Below are 18,837 nucleotides of genomic sequence, written 5' to 3'. Positions count from 1 at the left end.
AAATTGCTCGTTTATGTTTTGGTCTTAATCTGATAGATGAATACCAACTCAATTCATAATGATCCTGTTGAACTGCTTCTCAGCCATAAGTCTTTATGGAGAAGAGAAGACTCACCTTCCCCATGAAGAACCTTAAAATAAAAAAGGGCTCTTCTACAGAAGCAGAGGGGAAATGTCCAGCTCCTAACTGTACCAAAAAGAGCCATTTCAGGAAGTCATGTCTGATCAGACCCATGGTGCTGCAGGGGCAAGAACAGGGGGTGTCCACGCGGCACTGAAGGCAGTGCCAGAAAGGAAGTCCTTGGCAGCCATGGAAGACGGGTCAGCAAACAGATGCAGCCCTAGACCTCATTAGTCTGTACCACGAAACCTGTAAGGCAGCCGTCTGGCCAACTAACTGGAAGAGAGCTATTTTCATTCTATAAAAAACAAAGATGGTCAACAATGTAGAAATTATTGAACTGTATCATTAATATCACATGCAAGTAGTAACTTTGCTCAAGGTTATTAAAAACCAGTAGGGACAGTACATCCATCTTCAGGGAACTGCCAGAAATCAGGCTGGATTCAGAACACACCATGCCGTTGAGAGAGAATTGCTGATCCTGGCTGAAAGCAGAGAATACCAGAAGGATGTTCATTTATGTTTTATTGACAATGCAAAGGGATTTATTTGGTTTTGTGGCTTATGCCTGATCTAGGCCATTTTACTTTCAATTGCACTCAAACGTGGACAGTGAATATGAAAGAATAAATTGTATTGGATTGGAGAATAGTATTAAATATCCTGTGGACTGCCAAAAGAACAAACAAATCTGCCTTGGAATAGGTGCAGCTGGCCTTCTGCTTAAAGACAAGAATGATGCTTTGTCTCAAATAGTTTAGATATGTTGTCAGGAGGGGCCAATCCTTGGAAGAAGCTATCATGATCGGGGAGGTAGAAGACCAAGGAGAAGAGAGGAAGACCTACAGAGAAATGCAGTGAGCAGTGATGCCACCAGTGTCTGATGCCACCAGTGTCTGAGAGTGTGGGGGAGGACTTGGGGATCGGCATGGTTTCGTTCATATTGAGGCTGTAAGTTGGGATTGCCTGGACAGCAGCCCCTGACAACATTAAAGGTCTGAGTTGAGTTGGTGGACCCTGTCCCCACAGCCTCATGAAATCTGTAACTGTATTGTAGTTCCCTTTGCACTTTCCACCTTCATCCTTTCTTTTCAGTTGCAGGAAAAAAACCAAAATTTTAAATTCTTTACATCCTCAACTGTACTTTTAATCATTTAACAGTACTCAGGTGATTTGGAATGGATTTTTGAGGGTCACAACTTGATTATAGCACAAGAAAGTAAAGCAGAAAATTATCCAATAGAGACCTGAGCAGGGCCACAAGTTCGAACTTTATACTAATTGGGAAAAGGACATTTATTGAATAATAATTTCCCCTGCAATACTGTGGTGTGCTTCAATTAAGTTGAAGTATATTGTTTTCTCTGAGCCTTTCAATCTGAGCTCTGCAAAGGCATTTATAATATAGTATGAAGTGTGTTAGGTATTTATAAACTATTAAGCTCTGTGGAGAGATGAGCTCTTCCCTTTTCCTAAATTGAGTCCCTGATTTCCTTGGTTCCTGAAGATTGATCTTCCTTCTCTGAAAAAGAGCACATGGACTTAACGGTCCTGGGCTTCTGGAAGGGCCCAGCCCGAGAACCCCACAGAGCGGGTGTACACTGCCCACAGGCACCAGGGCCAGAAGGTGCTCCGCAGCAGCTGGCATGTGGCCCAGAGGTTAGGGATTGTTTGAATAGCACATTATTCACCTAATTAGGTGTCTCCTTTTCCTGCTTTTAAAGAAACAAAATCCTTTCTAGTCTTTTGGTCCCGCTTTTGAGTAGTTAATATTGCTGTATCTTATTTTACAAACTGATGTCTCAGCTTATGATCCAGTTTCCAGCTTCATTTAAAGCCCTGCATTTTTCTTGTGAGGCTGTCCAGGTCATTGAGATTGAATATTTTGCACTGGGGGAGAATGCACAGTTACACTGAGTGTTAGCACGGGGTGTGCCACCAAGACCCTGGGCTTGGCTCCCGACCCATCAGGGTAAGAAGTGATTCATGGCAGGTGCTAGGTTTCCCAGTACAAAACATGTCAGATTATGGTCACACTAGACTTAATCATGTTAAATATGCGATACTGTAAGAAGGTTTGCCGTACTGGGAGAACGGCAGAACTACAGCACAGACACAAAGTGAGCCATTACTGTTAGAAAATGTGTTGATAGCCTGCCATAAGGCAGAGATGCTACAAACTTAATTTATACCAGCTGCGTCATCTGAAATGCAATACAATGAGGTCTGCCTGTGATGGTGCTTCTTCAGATACTTGGGTTCTATTGATAACTGCCACCATGCTTTGTAAGACTGAAAAAAAAAATACTGGGATGAAGAGTAATTGGAGGGGGAAGGGTAGCTAGAAAGTACTTTAGCTGGCTCTTCTGAGAAGCCCACTTCTTCTTTTGAGGAACCCGTATGTATGTAAGCTGAGAATTTAATAAATAACTTTCCCCTTTCTTTTAGTTCCAAGGTTATCCCCTAAAACTCACAGACCCAGGTCTCCTAGACAGAACAGTATTGGAAATACTCCCAGTGGTCCAGTTCTTGCTTCTCCCCAAGCTGGTATTATTCCGACAGAAGCTGTGGCCATGCCTATCCCAGCTGCTTCTCCTACGCCTGCCAGTCCTGCGTCCAACAGAGCTGTCACCCCATCTACCGAGGGTATGTAAGCAAGGCCTCTCAGGCCATGCTGTCACTGTCAAGTTGAGGGTTTCATTAACATGCTAAAGCCATGCAGTCACATAATACGCAGTTGAACACAACTTTAAAATTTCAGTGTAAATACACTAGGCTGTTTAAACAGAATTACTCAAAGATATTATTCCTAAACAATGTGGTTATTAGGATTAATATTCTAAACACTAAATATCTGTTTAAAGTTACTGGTGTTTCTTATGTCTGCAAAGGAGAGAAGCCTCTTTGAGTGAACTGTTCATTTCCAAGAAAAAACCAAAATTGCTGAACATTTTCCCTTTTCTCCTAACTTTGAATTTGACTTTTTTCCTTTTAGCTAAAGATTCCAGGCTGCACGATCAGAGGCAGAGCTCTTCTGCAGGCAGTAAAGAAAATGTCAAGCCCAGTGAGGCATCACCTAGTTTTTCAAAAGCTGAAAATAAAGGTTAGAATTTTACAAACTTCATATGTTTGGAAGGGAGTGTTCTTAATCCCATGCTCAGTGCAGTGCAAGGTGGGCAGCAGTTTTTATTGTATTACTTGCATTTCATTTCATAGCTTGCCAGATGCCCAAATCCATAATATTGAAGTAGTTTTTTATCTTTCTATACCGTATTTTCATTTCTGGCACTCTGTACTTAAAGAGGATCGTTATACTGAAAGAGGCAGAAGAAGGATGGCTAACCTTGCGAGTGATTGACTGCCTCTGAAAACCTGCTAGAGGGTCACCTGTGGGTCAGTTTTAATTAAACAACACACAACAACAACAAATGTGAAATGAATCTGTATCTAACATTTCTTCATTTTTACAGGCATATCACCAGTTGTTTCTGAACATAGAAAACAGATTGATGATTTAAAGAAATTTAAGAATGATTTTAGGGTGAGTATCATGTTAGACTGATGAATGAATGAATGAATGAACGGATCCTCCTCTCTTCTGTTTGTGGGTGAGCCTTGTGTAGACACTCAGGATCATTGCCCTGTCTGTGGAGAGCTGAATGCCCTTTGAGCTGGCTCTGCCTGGGTCTTTACTGGAGCAATGAAGATCATGACCTTTCAGGTTGGGGAAGTTGTGTTGCTAACACTTCAATCCACCGAGCACTGGAATTAACCTGTTGATGCTCAGGTGATTGCCTTGTTTTGTGAAGCTGTCTTTCTTTCATTAGAGCAGTGTCCAGGCCTTCATGATCTATAGTGGTGAGCAGACTCAGACCTGATTCTGGTGTTGTGAGGGGGTTCTCCTTCCTTCACAGATGAATTGACTGTTGTGCAGGCTTTGTAACATCATTTCTCCATCCTGACGCAGGCTTTGCTGAACTCTAACCCCTCTTTGATGACGTGTATTCTGTTCATTGTTTAATGTTGATGTCAGGGTAGAATTTGAGACTAGTTCCAGAGGTTACTCTGAAATGTTGCTTAATGGAAGAAAAATCACTTTTAAAACATTACTAAATCAGAGGACAAAGACTCCCTTTCTCAGCTGGCACACTGAGCAGCAAGAAAGAGAGCTGACTTGAAACCCCCTGGAGCCCCTAAGGGGAGAACTGGTCTCACACCACTCAGCCACTCCACAGGCAAAGCAGGACAATGGACTTTGGGAGAGGGGACTATAGTTAAGGCAAGATTCCTATAGAGCTGCACTGCAGACCACAAAAAACCTGAAGGACTTTAGGAAAGGCACATTTTCCCAGAAAGGACTTCTAGTAGAGTGAGTGGCCCACCCCAGAGACTGGACATCATAAAGATAAGAACTATCAACATCAAGAAAAACTTCAAATGATGTTAAGAAAATAGCAGGCAGCTTCAGACACTGTGAAAAAACAAATTAAGTCTTCACCAAATAAAGCAGAGCATATTGCAGACCCAGTGAGTACCCCAGAGTCAGGAAGACAAAAGATACCTATTGATAGGAATCTAACAACTATAAATAAGGTACAAATTATGGAGGAAACAGTGGAAACCAGAAATAAAGGCAGTACCCTAGAGACAGAAATCCCGAAGAAATACATTGATGCAGCTCCAGAAAAAGATGCAAATGATAGAAGAAACAGTGAAAGCCATTAAAAAAGCAAATGCTCCAGAAATGGGCCCACAAGAAACAACTGTGGAAAACAATGCAGAAGATAGAAGAAATTATTGAAACTATGGATAGGAGATACAAAAACGTAAAAAAAAAATTACTAAATCAAAAAGTGAACTGATCAGGGCCAAAAGGCACCCTGTGTTCCTGCTTCCAAAATGCAGCATCCTTTGCTATTACCTTCCTTCATATTGGAATTGTTTAGGACATAATAGATTATTGCAGTACTTGAGTGGATTTCAGGAGCCCTGGTGGCAAAGTAGGTTAAGCTTTAGCCAAAAGACCTGCTGTTCTTGAAACCCACCAGCCGGTGCACGTGACGGCCAGTGCAGGACAGGCAGTATTTGTGACAGTCTCTGTTGTGACAGCCGCAGTGTGTGTGTGTGTGTGTGTGTGTGTGTGTGTGAGAAAGAGAGAGACAGACAGTGCATGACGGCTAGAGTGTGCGACAGCCGGTGTGTGAAGATACAGCCTTTCTTTTACAGGGTTTCTGAGATGGTGGTGGCTGAGTGGGCACGTTGATCTCTTCAGAGTTGTTACTTTCTATTTTGAAGCAGTGTTTGCCACATGCAGATGAGACAGGGATAAGTGCACATGCATGTCCTTACTGCAGAGCTTCCTGGCAGACATTCTAGCAGAGTCCTCATGCCTGTGTGCCCACCCCTTCCCGACCCTTCCAAGGGCTGGAGGTTTTCCTCTCACACCCGTATAGTGTGCTTAAATGGAATTCACATAGCGTGCATCAACTGAACTCTGCTTTGAAAACGATAGTATTTTTTTATGACAGAACTATTTAGTCTTTTTTTTTCTCGTTAAACTTTGCTTTAATGAGTCTCAAAATTCTGTGACAAATTTTTTTTTGTTTCCATTTCAGAAGTACTGATTTTAAAACAGGGAAGGGGGGAGAGAAAGTACTGATTTTAAAAACTAGTGACTTAAAACTGCCACACAGTAAAGAAAACAAATGGTCCACACAAGATTCTTTTTCTTCTGAAGGTTTTACACTGCATTGTCATCATTAACCAATGTTCTACTGCTAAATGGCCAGTTGAGACATGCAGTTCTGAGACCAGTCTTCCACCAGTGATTAAGATTGGGGTGGCAGATGTTATGCGTAACATTCATCCAGCCTCCTGAGCTTTCTGAGTAGACTTGGTGAGCTTGTCAGCTCGAGCAGCCTTCATGTCCACTGCTTTGATGACACCCACAGCAACAGTCTTTGTCATGTCAGGGACAGCAGAATGACCCCGAGGAGGGTAGTCAGGGAGCTTGCCACACATGGGTTTGTGCAGCATCCCGACTTCAAGCATGTGGGACCATCTTCAGCTTAGGAGAACAGTGATCAGTCTTCTCTTGGAGCTCAGAAAACTTGCAAGCAGTATGGGCTGTATTGCAGTCCAGCACAGGTGCCTGGTCAGCATGTCTCAAGATGATCACCTGAGCAGTGTAGCCAGGTGCTTCCACCGGTGGGTCATTTTTGCTGTCACCAGCCACGTGGCCACGTCAAACATCTTTCACGGAGATGTTCTTAACATTGAAGCCAACATTGTCAGTGGGCAGAGCTTCACTCAAAGCCGCCTGGTGCATCTCAACAGAATTGACTTCAGTAGTAACATTGACTAGGGCAAATGTGACCACCATGCCAGACTTGGGGATGCCAGTTTCCCCTCTGCTCACAGAGACAGTACCAGCACCACCAATCTTGTTGACAGTCCTGCAGAGACAGACGCAGGGCTTGTCATTTGGACAAGTTGATGGCAGGAAGCAGTGTGGTTCCACTGGCACTGCCATCCTTCCAGGTGACTTTCCTTCCCTTGAACCAAGGCATGTTAGCACTTGACTCCAGTGTGTTGTCACCATTCCAGCCAGAAACTGGCACAAAGGCTACTGTGGTTTGGTTGTAGCCAACTTTCTTGATGTAAGTGCTGACTTCCTTAACGATTTCCTCCTATCTCTTCTGACTGAAGCATGGCTCAGCGGAATTCATTTTGTTAACACCAACAGTTAGTTGCTTCACACCCAGTGTGTAAGCCAGAAGGGCCTGCTCTTCGGTCTGCCTGTTCTCTGAGAAACCAGCCTCAAATTCACCAAAACCTGCAGCAACAATCCGGATGTCAGTCAGCCTGTAATATTCCTGTCATCATGTTTTTGATAAAATCTCTGAGTCCTGAGGCATTCATGATGGTCACCTAAGACTTATAGTTCTCACATTTCTACAGGCAGGTATAAACAGTGATGTCACGCCCACGTACATGTTTCTGTTCAGAAAGACCCAGGTTATTGGAAGGAGCCCTTCGTGTCTCAGCAGCCGCCTCCTTGGACTTCTGTAGGTCTGGTGGCCAGAACTGGTGGGCTGGTCTGCCTCAGTCTTTGTGTCCAGGGACAACCATGTTGATATGAGTCGTCTTCCCCATTTGGGCTTAGGCTCTACATTGGTATTCGCCAACACCTGTGTTCTGGCATCAAACCTGTTGCAAAAAAGAGCCTGTGACAGAATGATCCAGCCAATGAAAATCCACCATTCACTGTGTGTGCTTCAGTGGACAGGCATTGCCACAGCCAGCTTCCAAACATCACCACTGTGTGTGCTTCAGTGAACTGGCATCACCACAGTCAGCCTCCGAGCATATCTCCATCACTGCACCGGGAGACGCGGCCTAGCTTGCGCTCGTCCTCCCTCCACTTCCTGCTTATAGACCGCTAACTAGTCTGCTGCTTCTATCTGTAGACCTCCCTTTGCAGGCATTTCTGTAAGTTGAATCTGTGCTTTTTGGGCACGAGCTGCTTCTCCTGAGCAGAAGGTCTTCAGTGTTCCTCAGTGGCCCAGACCCGATCTGCCAGCACCTCCTTTGTTTTTATTGCTTGGTGACCCTCTCTTCTATGACTATGTTGTTGTTAAGTACCATCGAGTCGCAGGCGACTCAAAGTGACCCTATGAAGGAGAGTCCTTGATGCTTGGGTGCCTTTCATCCTCTCTCTAGGTTCATAGGGTTTCCAGAGGCAAGCTATTATGGAAGTGAATGCCACTCCTCCTTCCACGCTTGTTTTAATTGGGGAGCTCCACCCCACTCTCTGTCCACATTGGGTAGCCAACCATTAATGCATTTGACACATCAATGTCACAGTGTTCAGCCTCACAGCAACCAAAAGTGACCGTGGTACGGCAACTTGTACACCAGGGCTATATATGACCTAAGGAATGAGTGAACAAAAACAATGAAAGACAGGCCCGAGGACCACGGATTAAAAGTCACCCACCTTTGGCCTGGTAGCATTGCTTTCTGTCCACTGGGCCAGCTGATCTATGACTATACCACATTTTATTTATCTGGTCAACTGTCAGCTGATAAAGCTTTAGGGTTTTTCCACTTTTTGGCTATAATGAATAATCCTGTTTAAAATATTTGTGTACAGATTTTTGTGTTGATCTAGATCTTCATTTCTCTTGGGTTCATACCTCAGTATAGAATGGATAGGTCATAGGGTAACTCCATACTTGGACGAACTGCCAGATTTTGTGGCATTGTACCTTCTCAGCAGCAGTGTGCGAGCTGCTTGTCCACATTCTTTTTCTGATCACGCTCATCCTAGTAAGTGGAAAGAAAGGGAGTTAGAAAGTATAGACTTGGTGAGAGAAATGAGGCTGGACAATGAATGACTGAATTGTGTATATTCTGTGATTTATTCATAGCAAATACCTTTTTTAAGAAACACAGAAGGTGACTTTACTCTTGGACTTCACATGACAAACTGCTCAGGAATAAGATTGACTATACCTGTGGATAGAATTGTTGGAGAAGCTCAATATTGGAAATCAGAACCAGGCTAGGTGCTATGAAACAGACCACCAATTAATCATGTGCAAGTTCAAACTGAAGAAATTGAAAACATCCACAAGATCCAAAATAGGGAAGTTTTGAAGATTCTGCCCAAGGAAAAAGTGACCGCAGAATGGCTGGGAGTATTAGTGTGACCCAGAGGTGCAGGGTCCCCAAGGTGGTGCAGTCCCAGAAAGATCCTGTGTTCTGTTTGGGAAACGTGGCAGAAAATCAGAACACCAAAGTCTGGAATGAGATTCAGTGAAGTGGGTGTGGTGTAAAGAAGATGAAGCCAGGTGAGGGGGCAGTTCAGGTCCATGATCAGAGGGTCCATGTCAGGGCCATTTCAACAAGCAGTGTTTGCCCTGCCTGTAAGTGCAACTAGAGAAGCCTGTCTTTACACACCCTCCAGTTGAGACAAAGTTTGGATCCCATATTATTATAGTTAAAAGGAGAAAGCAAAATCATACGAAAACAATAAAAGAGTCTTGTCCCACTTGAGTTAAAAAAACTATCTTGTGAACAGGTTTGAGATCTTGATCGCCAATGATTGAAGACCAGAGGAGCTGTGGGATGTCATTACAAAGACAAAAGAAAAGAAAAAGCAAAATGGAAGTCAGAAGAAATATGACAATTGAATCAGAGCGTTGAGAAACTGCAACAAAGAAATGATGGTGTAAAAGAGCCAAGCAGAAGATTTCAAATGGCATCTTGAGAAGACAAAGCAAGTATTACAATGAAATGTGCAAAGACCTAGAGTTAGAGAATAAAAAGGGAAGAACTCACTCAGCATTTCTTAAGCGGAAAGAATTGAAAAACTAATTCAAGCCTTGAATTGCAATACTGAGATGCCATGGGCAAAATCTTGTTTGTTTATTTTTTTTAAATTTTATTTATTTTTGTGTGAGTGTACCGTCAAATCAGATCTGACTGGTACAGGAGGAAATTGTCCCTCCTTCCCTGGCAGAGCATCTGGTGGATTTGAACCGTGCGCCTCTGGGATTGTAGTTGCAGCTCCTTGCCACTAGACCGCCAGAGCTCCCCTAAAATCTTGAATGATCAAGACAGCATTAAAAGTCCATGGAATAGGGAGCTCTGGTGGCCTAGTGGCAAGAAGCTGTGCTGCAGTCCTAAAAGCTTGTGGTTCGAATCCCAAGATGCTTCGCTGGAGAAGGCAGGGCAAGCTCTTTCTGTGCCTCTCAGATCCAATTTGATGGTACACAACAAGGAAAAAAAAAAAGACGACTGAAGGAATATAAAGAACCACTGTACCAAAAAGAATTGATGTGAAATATTTTTAGAAGTACCATATGAACAAGAGCCACTGGTAACAAAGGAAGTTGTTCAAGCTGTGCTGAAGACACTGGCAAAAATAGAGCCCTAGGAATAGATGGGATACCATTGGGCATGTTTCAACTAGCACATACAACTGTGGCTGTGCTCACCAGTCTGTGCCAGGAACTTTGGGAGACAGCTACATGGCTGACTTACTGGAAGAGATCCATAGTTGTTCCCATTCCCAATAAAGATGATTTAACAGAATGTGGAAATTATTGAACAATATCTTTAATATCACATGCAAGCAAAATATTGCTGAAGATCGTCCAGAACAGTACATCAACAGGGAGCTGACAGAAGTCAAGTTGGTCTTTAGAAGAGGCCACAGCACTAGGGATATCACTACTGATGCCAGATGGATCCTGGCTGAAAGAGAAATCCAGAAGAATCTTCTATCTGTGTTCTATTGACTGTGCAAAAGCATTTTACTGTGTGGTGGTGTTGGTAGGTGCCATCAGTCAAGTACAACTCATGGCAACTCTGAACAGAAGATCTGAACCCTGTTCTATCCTCATACTTCTTGACACACAAGAGCTCATTGTGGCAGTCACCACATCCATCTGCCCGGTCAAGGGTCTTCCTCTCCTTAGCCCACCCTCTACCCTTTCTAGCATCATGTCCTTCTCCCAGGAACAGCTTTTCCTAGCAACAAGCCCAAAGAATGTGAGGTGAAGCCTTATCATTCTCGTCTCCAAAGAGCATTTCTCTGCACCCTTTCTAAGAAATGTTTGTTCTTTTGGCAGTCCATGAGATGTTCAATGTTCTCCAATACCCCAGCTTAAAGGCATCAGTTCTTTTCTGTCATCCTTTTCCCCCCCCTTTTTTTTCTGTCATCCTTCTTCATTGTCCAGCTCTCAGATCCATAGCAAGTGATTTGAAGGACTATGCCCTGAATCAGTCACACCTTAATCCTCAAACTGACCTCATTACTCCTCAATAATTTGGAGAGGTCCCTAACTGCAAATTTCCCCAGTGCAGTGCATCTCCTTATTTCCTGACTGCTGGTACTTAGGGTGTTAATAGTGGATTCAAGTAAGATGTAGTTGTTGACGGTTTAAAACTCCTCTCCATCCATCATGATGTTGCCTTTGAGTCCAGTGGTAAGAATCTTTGTTTTTTTTGGCATCGAGATGCCATCTATACCAAAGGCTGCATTCTTTGATCTTCTGCAGCAGCCACTCAAGTCTTCTTCACTTTCAGCAAGCGAGGTTATATCATCTCCATAACTCAGGTTATAACTCCAATCCAGAGACCATATTCTTTCTTCATGGAGTCCAGTTTCTCAAATAATTTGCTCAGCATAAAAATTAAATCAGTACGGAATGAGAATAACCCTGACACACTCCCTTAATTTTACACCATGCAACGTTCCCCAGCTCTATTCGCATAACAGCTTCCTGGTCCAGGTATAGGTTTCTCATGAGGATAGTTAAGTCCTCTGGGACTCTCATTCTTCTCAATATCAGCACACTTGTTATGATACGTGGTCAAACGCCTCTGCATAGTCAATAAAGCACCAATAGAAATTCTTCTGGTATTCCTTACTTTCAGCCGGTATCCATCTGACATCAGCAATGATATCCCTGGTGCCAGGGCCTCTCGTAAATACAGTTTCCTCTCTATGTATTGTTTCAGCCATTTTTAAATGATCTTCAGCAGTATTTTGCTTGCCTGTAGTATTAGTGATACCGTTTGATAGTTTCCACATTCTGTGGGATTACTTTACTTGGGAATGGGGACAAATATGGACCTCTTCCAATCCGTTGCCCAGACAGCCATCCTTCAGATTTCCTGGCACAGACTGGTAAGTGCATCCAAGGCTGCAGCCGTTAATTGAAACAAGTCAATTTGTATCCCATTGATTCCTGGGACCTTCTTTTTCGCTCATGCCTTCAGTGCGGCATCCACTTCCTCCTCCATTACCATTGGCTCCTGTTCATAGGGTACATCCTGAAATTTTTCCGTGTCAATCAGTTCTTTTCTAGTACAGTGATTCTTGCCCATAGCATCTTTCACTATTGCGACACGAAGCTTAATGTGTTGTGTTAAATTTGTGTGGTTTTGTTTTGTGGGTTTTTTTTTATTCTCCAATTCCAGCTCTCTACACATTCCTTTATAATACTCTTCTTTGTCCTCCTGAACTGCCCTTTGAAATCTTCTGTTCAGCTCTTTTACTATGGCAAGTTTTTCCTTTTGTTTTGGCTTCTTGAAGCTCCAGTGTAATTTTTAGAGTCTCTTCTGATACCCATTTCTATTTTTGCTTTCTGGTTTGTTTTTTTTTTTTGTTTTTTGTTTTTGCTTTCTGTTTTAATAATCACTTTTTGCTTCCTTCGTGCACTATATCCTCCCACAGCTCATCTGGTCTTCGATCATTGATATTTAATACCTTGGTTCCGGTGGACTGCTTTTCTTTCTTGGGGGGACTCAATTTGAGCTTGCATACGAGTAATTGATGGTCTGACCCACAGTCATCCCCTGGCCTAGTTTTGACTGCCACTACTGAGTTTGTCCAGTTTCTTCCACAAATGTAGTCAATGTGATTTGACTGTTTAGAACATAGCCGACTTTGGCTAATGTTCAGAAGAATGGGAATCCCAGAATATTTGTGATCATATGAAATTTTTATCTAGACCAAGAACCTGTTGTCTGAATGGAATGGGGGGACACTGCATCGTTTCAATCTGAAAGGGTGTGTGTCATGGAAGTATTCTTTATCCATACCTATTCAGTCTGTATGCTGAGCAAATAATTCATTAAGACAGACTGAAGAACAATGTGGCATCAGGATCACAGGAAGACTCATCAACAGCTTGTGTTAAGTAGATGACATGACTTTACTTGCTGAAAGTAAGTAGGACCTGAAATGCTTGCTGTAGAAGATCAGGGATTACAGCCTTCAGTATATATTGCATCTCAACATAAGAAGAATAACTCCTTACCACAAGGCAACATCAAGATAAATGGAAAGGATCGAAATTGTCAGTGGTTTCATTTTACTTAGGTCTACAAAACACTTTTGGTACCAGCAATCAGGAGATAAGGAACCTTATTCCTTTGGGCAAGTCTGCTCTTAGGGACATCTTCAGAATACTGAAGAAGGCCATGGTCTTTTCAGTCACTGGCTGTGTGTTTGATAGCTGCACAATGAATAAGGAAGACAGAATAATTTATGCTTTGAACTGTGATGTTGCAGAAGAGTATTAAATATCCCATGGATTGCCAGAAGACCAAACAGATAAGTCTTAGGAAATGTGAAGCCAGAGCGATCCTTGAGAGTCAAGGGTGGTAGAACTTCGTGTCTCATGCTCACATGTTTGAAGGAGAGGTAATTCCTTGGAAAGGGACACATGCTTGGAAAGGTGGAGGGTCAGCAAAACAACGGAATGGATTGACAACAGCTGCACCTGTGGACTCTTACGTGTCCCAGGTGGTGGGGTGAGCACAGGGCAGGGCAGGACAGGATTCACATCTGTTCTTCACAGGCTAACTGAGTTGCTCAGGACTCGACGGCACCTCACACAATAGTAAGTGGGTGTGAAATGGTGGCCCATCATGGTTGGGTTGGGTTGACTTTTTTCCCCATAGGCTCATGGCATTGAGCCTTTTTTCATGTGCTTACTGGTTATTTTGTCTCTTCTTTGGTTAGGTGTCTTCTCAGCTCCTTTGCCTGTTTTTTCACTCATGGTTCTTTTGTTAATCCCTGGTTTTATTTAGGTGAAGTCTCCTTTTTCTGTTGATTTATGTTCTTGTCATAAATCATTACCATTGCTGGTCTAATGTGATGGACATGTATTTTGTTTTCTTGCAGGAGTTCTGTTTTGGTTACATTGGCTCCATTTTGAGTGAGTGATTCAGTTTGAAAGAGGAATCCAGGTTCCCTCTTCCTCACATGCACAGCCCCCTGTCTCAGCCCTGTTTGTTGAAAACATTGTTCTTTCCCTCATTGTTTACCTTCTCTCCTGTGTTCACATTGTGATTGCACACGTGAGGGCCTCCTTCTGGACACTTGCTTGATCTTGTTCTCTGTTGATGTGTATATGCTAGTATCATGCTATCTTAATTTGTGCCCATATAGTTTACAAGGTTGTAACCTTTTATTTGATAATATTCTGGTGACTGTATTATCAGTTTATCAGTTCATAACTTTCCATAAACCTTCATTAGTGCACATTTGTTGGGACCTGCATGATCCAAAGTAGTATCAATTCTTTTAGGAATAACCACTTCATGAGAGAACATTGGGAAACAAAGACCTCTTTTCTCTTTCTTTAAAAACAAGATTTAGGAGTTGAACTAGCAGATAAGAGTTCTAGGTACTCTGTAAACGTGTTTAGTACTTCACTGTTCTTACAGCCCTCTCAAGTGAACTCTGTTCTTCCCTGTGTGACTGTTAGGAGAGTGCTGAAGGAAGCGGAGTCTCTAGCCCTGGTCTCACGGCTGCTAAGTGGCAAGACTGACCATCTGTGTGTCCAGTGCGTCTTCCCTGGTGACCCACTGCACAGTGCGTGGCTCACATTGGAGTCATAGCTCATCATTGAGGCTTTTCATGCATGTACATGGCCCGGAATGGTGTGTGTTCACAAGAATATCTATCTTGTCTTTCATTGAGGCAGAAGCAGTCATTCTCTGTGGTTGATATGTTTTCCTTTTTCCTCCTCAAGAGCTATCCACAGATGGTAATAAAGCTGCATGCAGGATGATGCAATTTATACTTCCCTCTTAATTACCAGTAATTTGATGTGTTGATCTGTTAATGAGTGGTAAGGATTTTAGGGTTAAATTTTAGACATGACTTCTTGATTGATGCCTTTGAGTTGTGGTGCTGGAGAAGAGTCTTGAATATACCATGGACTGCCAAGAAAAGAAATAGATCCATCCTGGAGAGGGTGAAACCAAGTTTCTCCTTGAAGGCTAGGATTTTGAAGCTCCAACTCACATACTTTGGGCACGTGGCCAGGAGGGCAGGACAAGATGCTTGGAAGGGTGGAGGTGGGGATAACCCTGGATGAGATGGATTGATAGTGTACCTGGGACAGTCGGAGTAGGTGTACTGGAGTCCGTGAGACCGGCTCAGGACAGGGCAGGGTTCAGGGCTGTTGTACATATGGTTGTTGTGAGTCGCAGGCAACTCAGTGGCACGTACCAACAGACGTGAGTTAACTCTTGGCCCACACGCACCTATGTGCAACCTTGAGGCATAACATTTACTTTCCCCAGGGCAGAATGGAAGCAGCCCTTGTAGAACCTATTTCATGATCTTCCGTAAGGAATCTCCTAGCCAGCTATCACTTCTGTAGTGTTAACACCATGTCAAACACTCAGTCCACTCAGCAGTGTGACTGCTTGGTACTGGAATCTAGTCTTTCTAAATGATGCTAGTGCACAGCATTTTCTTGTTCTGTGGCACTGACAAATCTCAGGTTCCCCTTAGCCTTGCTATACCGCAGAGGGAAATTACAACAGAATATGGGAGACCGTGGATTGTGTCTTCCTTCTGCATTTGTGAAAATGGTGATCATAGGTGACTTCTTCTTTAAACAGCTGTCCTAAAGGCTGCTAGAATGAGCCTGTAAATGGTTGAGAATTGTTGTCTCAGTGGTGACATCAGGTAAGCTCTGACCCACACAGCACTCTGCCTACACGGAAAGCGGTGTCTCGCATAAAAGGGGGAGCAGTCTTGTCTTGTCCTCTTTTAGCCTCCTAGAAGTCTCCTGCAGCTGGTCTGTTAATGTGTGTGGAGCTTCCGCCAGACATTTTTGTGAACAAATGAAGGCTTAACTGGCTTAATACTGTGACTTGCTTTGCATTGGGCTCAAGTGCTCCTATTGAATTTGACCTTCATGCCTGTGAGGGGCTGCAGTGTGTATTGGAAAGGACAAAGCTTTCGGGGCTCAGCCTCATGCTCAGAGCCCCCAGCAAAAGGGTCTCCCCAGCCTTCGGCAGCCACTTCCTCCTCTTACGCATGCTCACCTCCTCTCACATGCTCACCTCTCTGCACTGCAGCGTGTCTGCCTGTCCCCCCTTCCTCTTTGCTGGCCCTGGGCTTTCCCTCTGCTGTCTCTTGTTGTGATGTATATCAGGTTTTCTTTCTGTCAAGTATATCACCCGGAGCCAGTGAGAGCCTTTCTTCTGGCCTGTAACCCTTAAAACTCCAGTGTGTCCTGCGCTTCACACGTTCTGCCGTTTCCTCCTCCTGATGGTCCTTCTTTGCTTTGCGGCGGCTCATGTGTTAGATGGGCCAGCATGCCTAGTCGTCTTGCTCTGCAACCTTCTGCCCTCTCCCACTGCTGCTGTCAGCCAGGCCTCTGTTCCTCTCTCCACATACTTATGAGTGTGCTCAGTGCTAGAGCGTAGAGCCTTCAGTGACTTCCCAGTGATTGAAGAGAACCGGAAGTTGGAAGCCCTGGGTCCTTGTGTCCTTTTCCCACCTCATTCCCTGTGGCCCACCTGATTTTGCCACTAGTGTTCCTTGCTGTCAGGACAGCAGCCAGCTTCCTTTCCTCAGGGGTTTGAAATGTGCTGGGTCTTGTGTAGCCGTGTCTGTTTCTGAATGCCTTGTCGTGCCTCCGTCCTCTCCCACCTGACAGCACTTCCCTGTGCGTCCCCCTCTCTGTGAGGCTGCAGGGCCAGCCTTTTCCTCTCGTGCTGTGTCTGATTTCAGTGGATGGCAGACTTGAAGAGGGTGGGAGCATAGATGGCCATTTCACGCTCCGCTCCCAGGTGCTGTGGTTTCTGACTGGGAAGGCGAGGGGGTCTGAGTGCTTGGGTGCCTGTGGAGTTTTGTGGCAAGTTCTCTGGCTCTTACCATCTAGATAGAGAACAGGCTTGCCGCGGGTGGGATCTTAATCCCTACGTTTCAGAATGTTTACCAAGAGGAAGAATTGGCTTGTGCTCAGAGAGGAAACGGATGGTTAGAGTTGTTTTAAAAATAAATGGAAGTACGTTTATTTCTTACAGTTACAGCCAAGTTCTACTGACTCTGTGGATCAGTTGCTAAATAAAAATAGAGAGGGAGAAAAATCAAGAGATTTGCTCAAGGACAAGATTGAGTCCAGTGCTAAGGACTCTTTGATTGAGCACAGCAGCAGCACCTGCACGAGTGGGAGCAGCAAACCCAGCAGCCCCAGCATCTGCCCTTCAGGACTCGGGCCTTCAGAGCCCAGGAGAGGACCAGAGGTCACATCCCAGGGGGTCCAGACCTCAAGTCCAGGCGGAAAAGCCGAGAAGGGGGAGAAGGAGGAGAAAAAGGATGCTGCAGAGTAAGTATACTGGGACTTGTGCTCGGCCCGCTGCTTCCTAAGGCTTTTATTTCAGTCATAATTTTTCTGGAGAGTGTTCAGGTCTTTCAAAATCAGACATGCTCTGGGCTTTTCTGCCCCAGAGAAGCTTTTTCTGCAGCTTCTTAGTTGGCAGACATTGGTCCAAACTGTGGGGAGTCCGTTCCTTGCACGACCCACACTGCTTTCCCCTTATCTTCTGCCTCTGTGTTTGTGGCCCAAGGCAGAAGCTCTAGGCCTGAACTAAGAACAGCTTTTTCTTTTTTACATTTTTTTATATTTGTGTGTGCACGCGCGCCCTCTAATCGGGTCTGACTGGTACAGGAGGAGATTGTCCCTCCTTTTCCAGCAGAGCATCTGGTAGATTTGAACGTGTACCTTTGGGATTGCAGTGCAGCTTCTTGCCACTAGGCCACCAGAACTCCAGAACAGCTTTTTCTTAAGTGCTCAGACCTTGGATAACCTGTGCCCCCCAGTCTGCTACTAGGACTAGGAACTGCCACTAGCAGCAAGTCTCTGTCGCCCCTCCTGGGAGCTCACAGGACCGGGCTTGAGGTGGTGGGGGAAGGTTCAGGGAGGGGGGTGTGGGGGCTCAGCTTCTGGGTGGTAGCGCTGGAAATGGTAGTTGTGTTGCTGGCTTTCTGCTGCACCTAGTTATTTTGTCCTGTCCTCAAAACCACCCGCCCTTTAGACAGTTCCTTGTTCTAGTTTCCACACAACTTGATAACTCTTTAGAGTTCACTATTTTTGTGTGTGTAGAGTAAAACCAACTAATAACTGTCCCTCCAGCAGCTTTTCTGAGGCAGTAAATAGCACAGAAGGAGATTAGCCCTCTTTCTCTTACAGAGCAGCTGGTGGATTTGAACCACATACCTTTGTGTTGGCAGCTCAGTTCCTTGGAATGCACTGATTTGTTGGTAAATTGAGGACTGCTTACTTATTGGTTTGAGACAGGAAATGTAGTAGAATCGTGGTTTCTGTCAGTGTGCACCAGGAGCTGAGTCCTTTAACCTGTCCAGCCCTGCGCTGGAGCTCAGGGGAGGCACAGTCTGGGATCCTCGGCCCCAGCGTGCTGTCTCCCCACTTGAGGAATTTTAGTGACTGCCGACTGCCTTTGGGACAGACGAATTGATAGTATACGCTTTTGAAAAGATACTTAAAATTTCCTCTTCTGGCCACTGTGTAATCAGATTGAGGGTAGAAAATAAATACCGGTGGTTTTTCTTTTAAATGAGAAGATCAGAGCTCTTCTGGTGTGAATTTAATCTGCAAGTTTTGCTAACTCCCCCCAGTGTCAGTGTCAGTGGCTATGAAGAGACGTGATACCCATGCAGCTCTGACTGCCCCTTCTGTTTTCTCCTTGTCAGGCAAGTTAGGAAATCCACGCTGAACCCCAACGCAAAGGAGTTCAACCCTCGTTCTTTCTCTCAGGTAAGTGGTTACTCTCCTTGGGTCGTGTAACCTTGGTGGCTCAGTGGCTTTAGGATTGAGCTACTAACCCAAAGGTCAGCTGTTCAACTCTGTAGCCACTCTGAGAAG

General features: G+C 44.4%; 1 protein-coding gene across 1 annotated transcript in view; it reads left to right on the top strand.

The window, feature by feature from the left end:
* Positions 1-18,837, top strand: part of ATXN2 (ataxin 2) — an 82,940-nt gene that overhangs the window by 40,606 nt on the left and 23,497 nt on the right. Inside the window, exons 9-13 of the mRNA XM_006894670.1 lie at positions 2,573-2,770; positions 3,120-3,227; positions 3,595-3,665; positions 16,979-17,280; positions 18,666-18,729. Coding sequence (XP_006894732.1) covers positions 2,573-2,770; positions 3,120-3,227; positions 3,595-3,665; positions 16,979-17,280; positions 18,666-18,729 — 743 coding nt within the window. The remainder of the gene's footprint in view (positions 1-2,572; positions 2,771-3,119; positions 3,228-3,594; positions 3,666-16,978; positions 17,281-18,665; positions 18,730-18,837) is intronic.

This window comes from Elephantulus edwardii, unplaced genomic scaffold, assembly GCF_000299155.1.
Source record: "Elephantulus edwardii isolate Elephantulus edwardi_28Jun2011 unplaced genomic scaffold, EleEdw1.0 scaffold00148, whole genome shotgun sequence".
NCBI classification, from domain to species: domain Eukaryota; kingdom Metazoa; phylum Chordata; class Mammalia; order Macroscelidea; family Macroscelididae; genus Elephantulus; species Elephantulus edwardii.
This window is presented reverse-complemented; position numbering and strand designations above follow the sequence as displayed.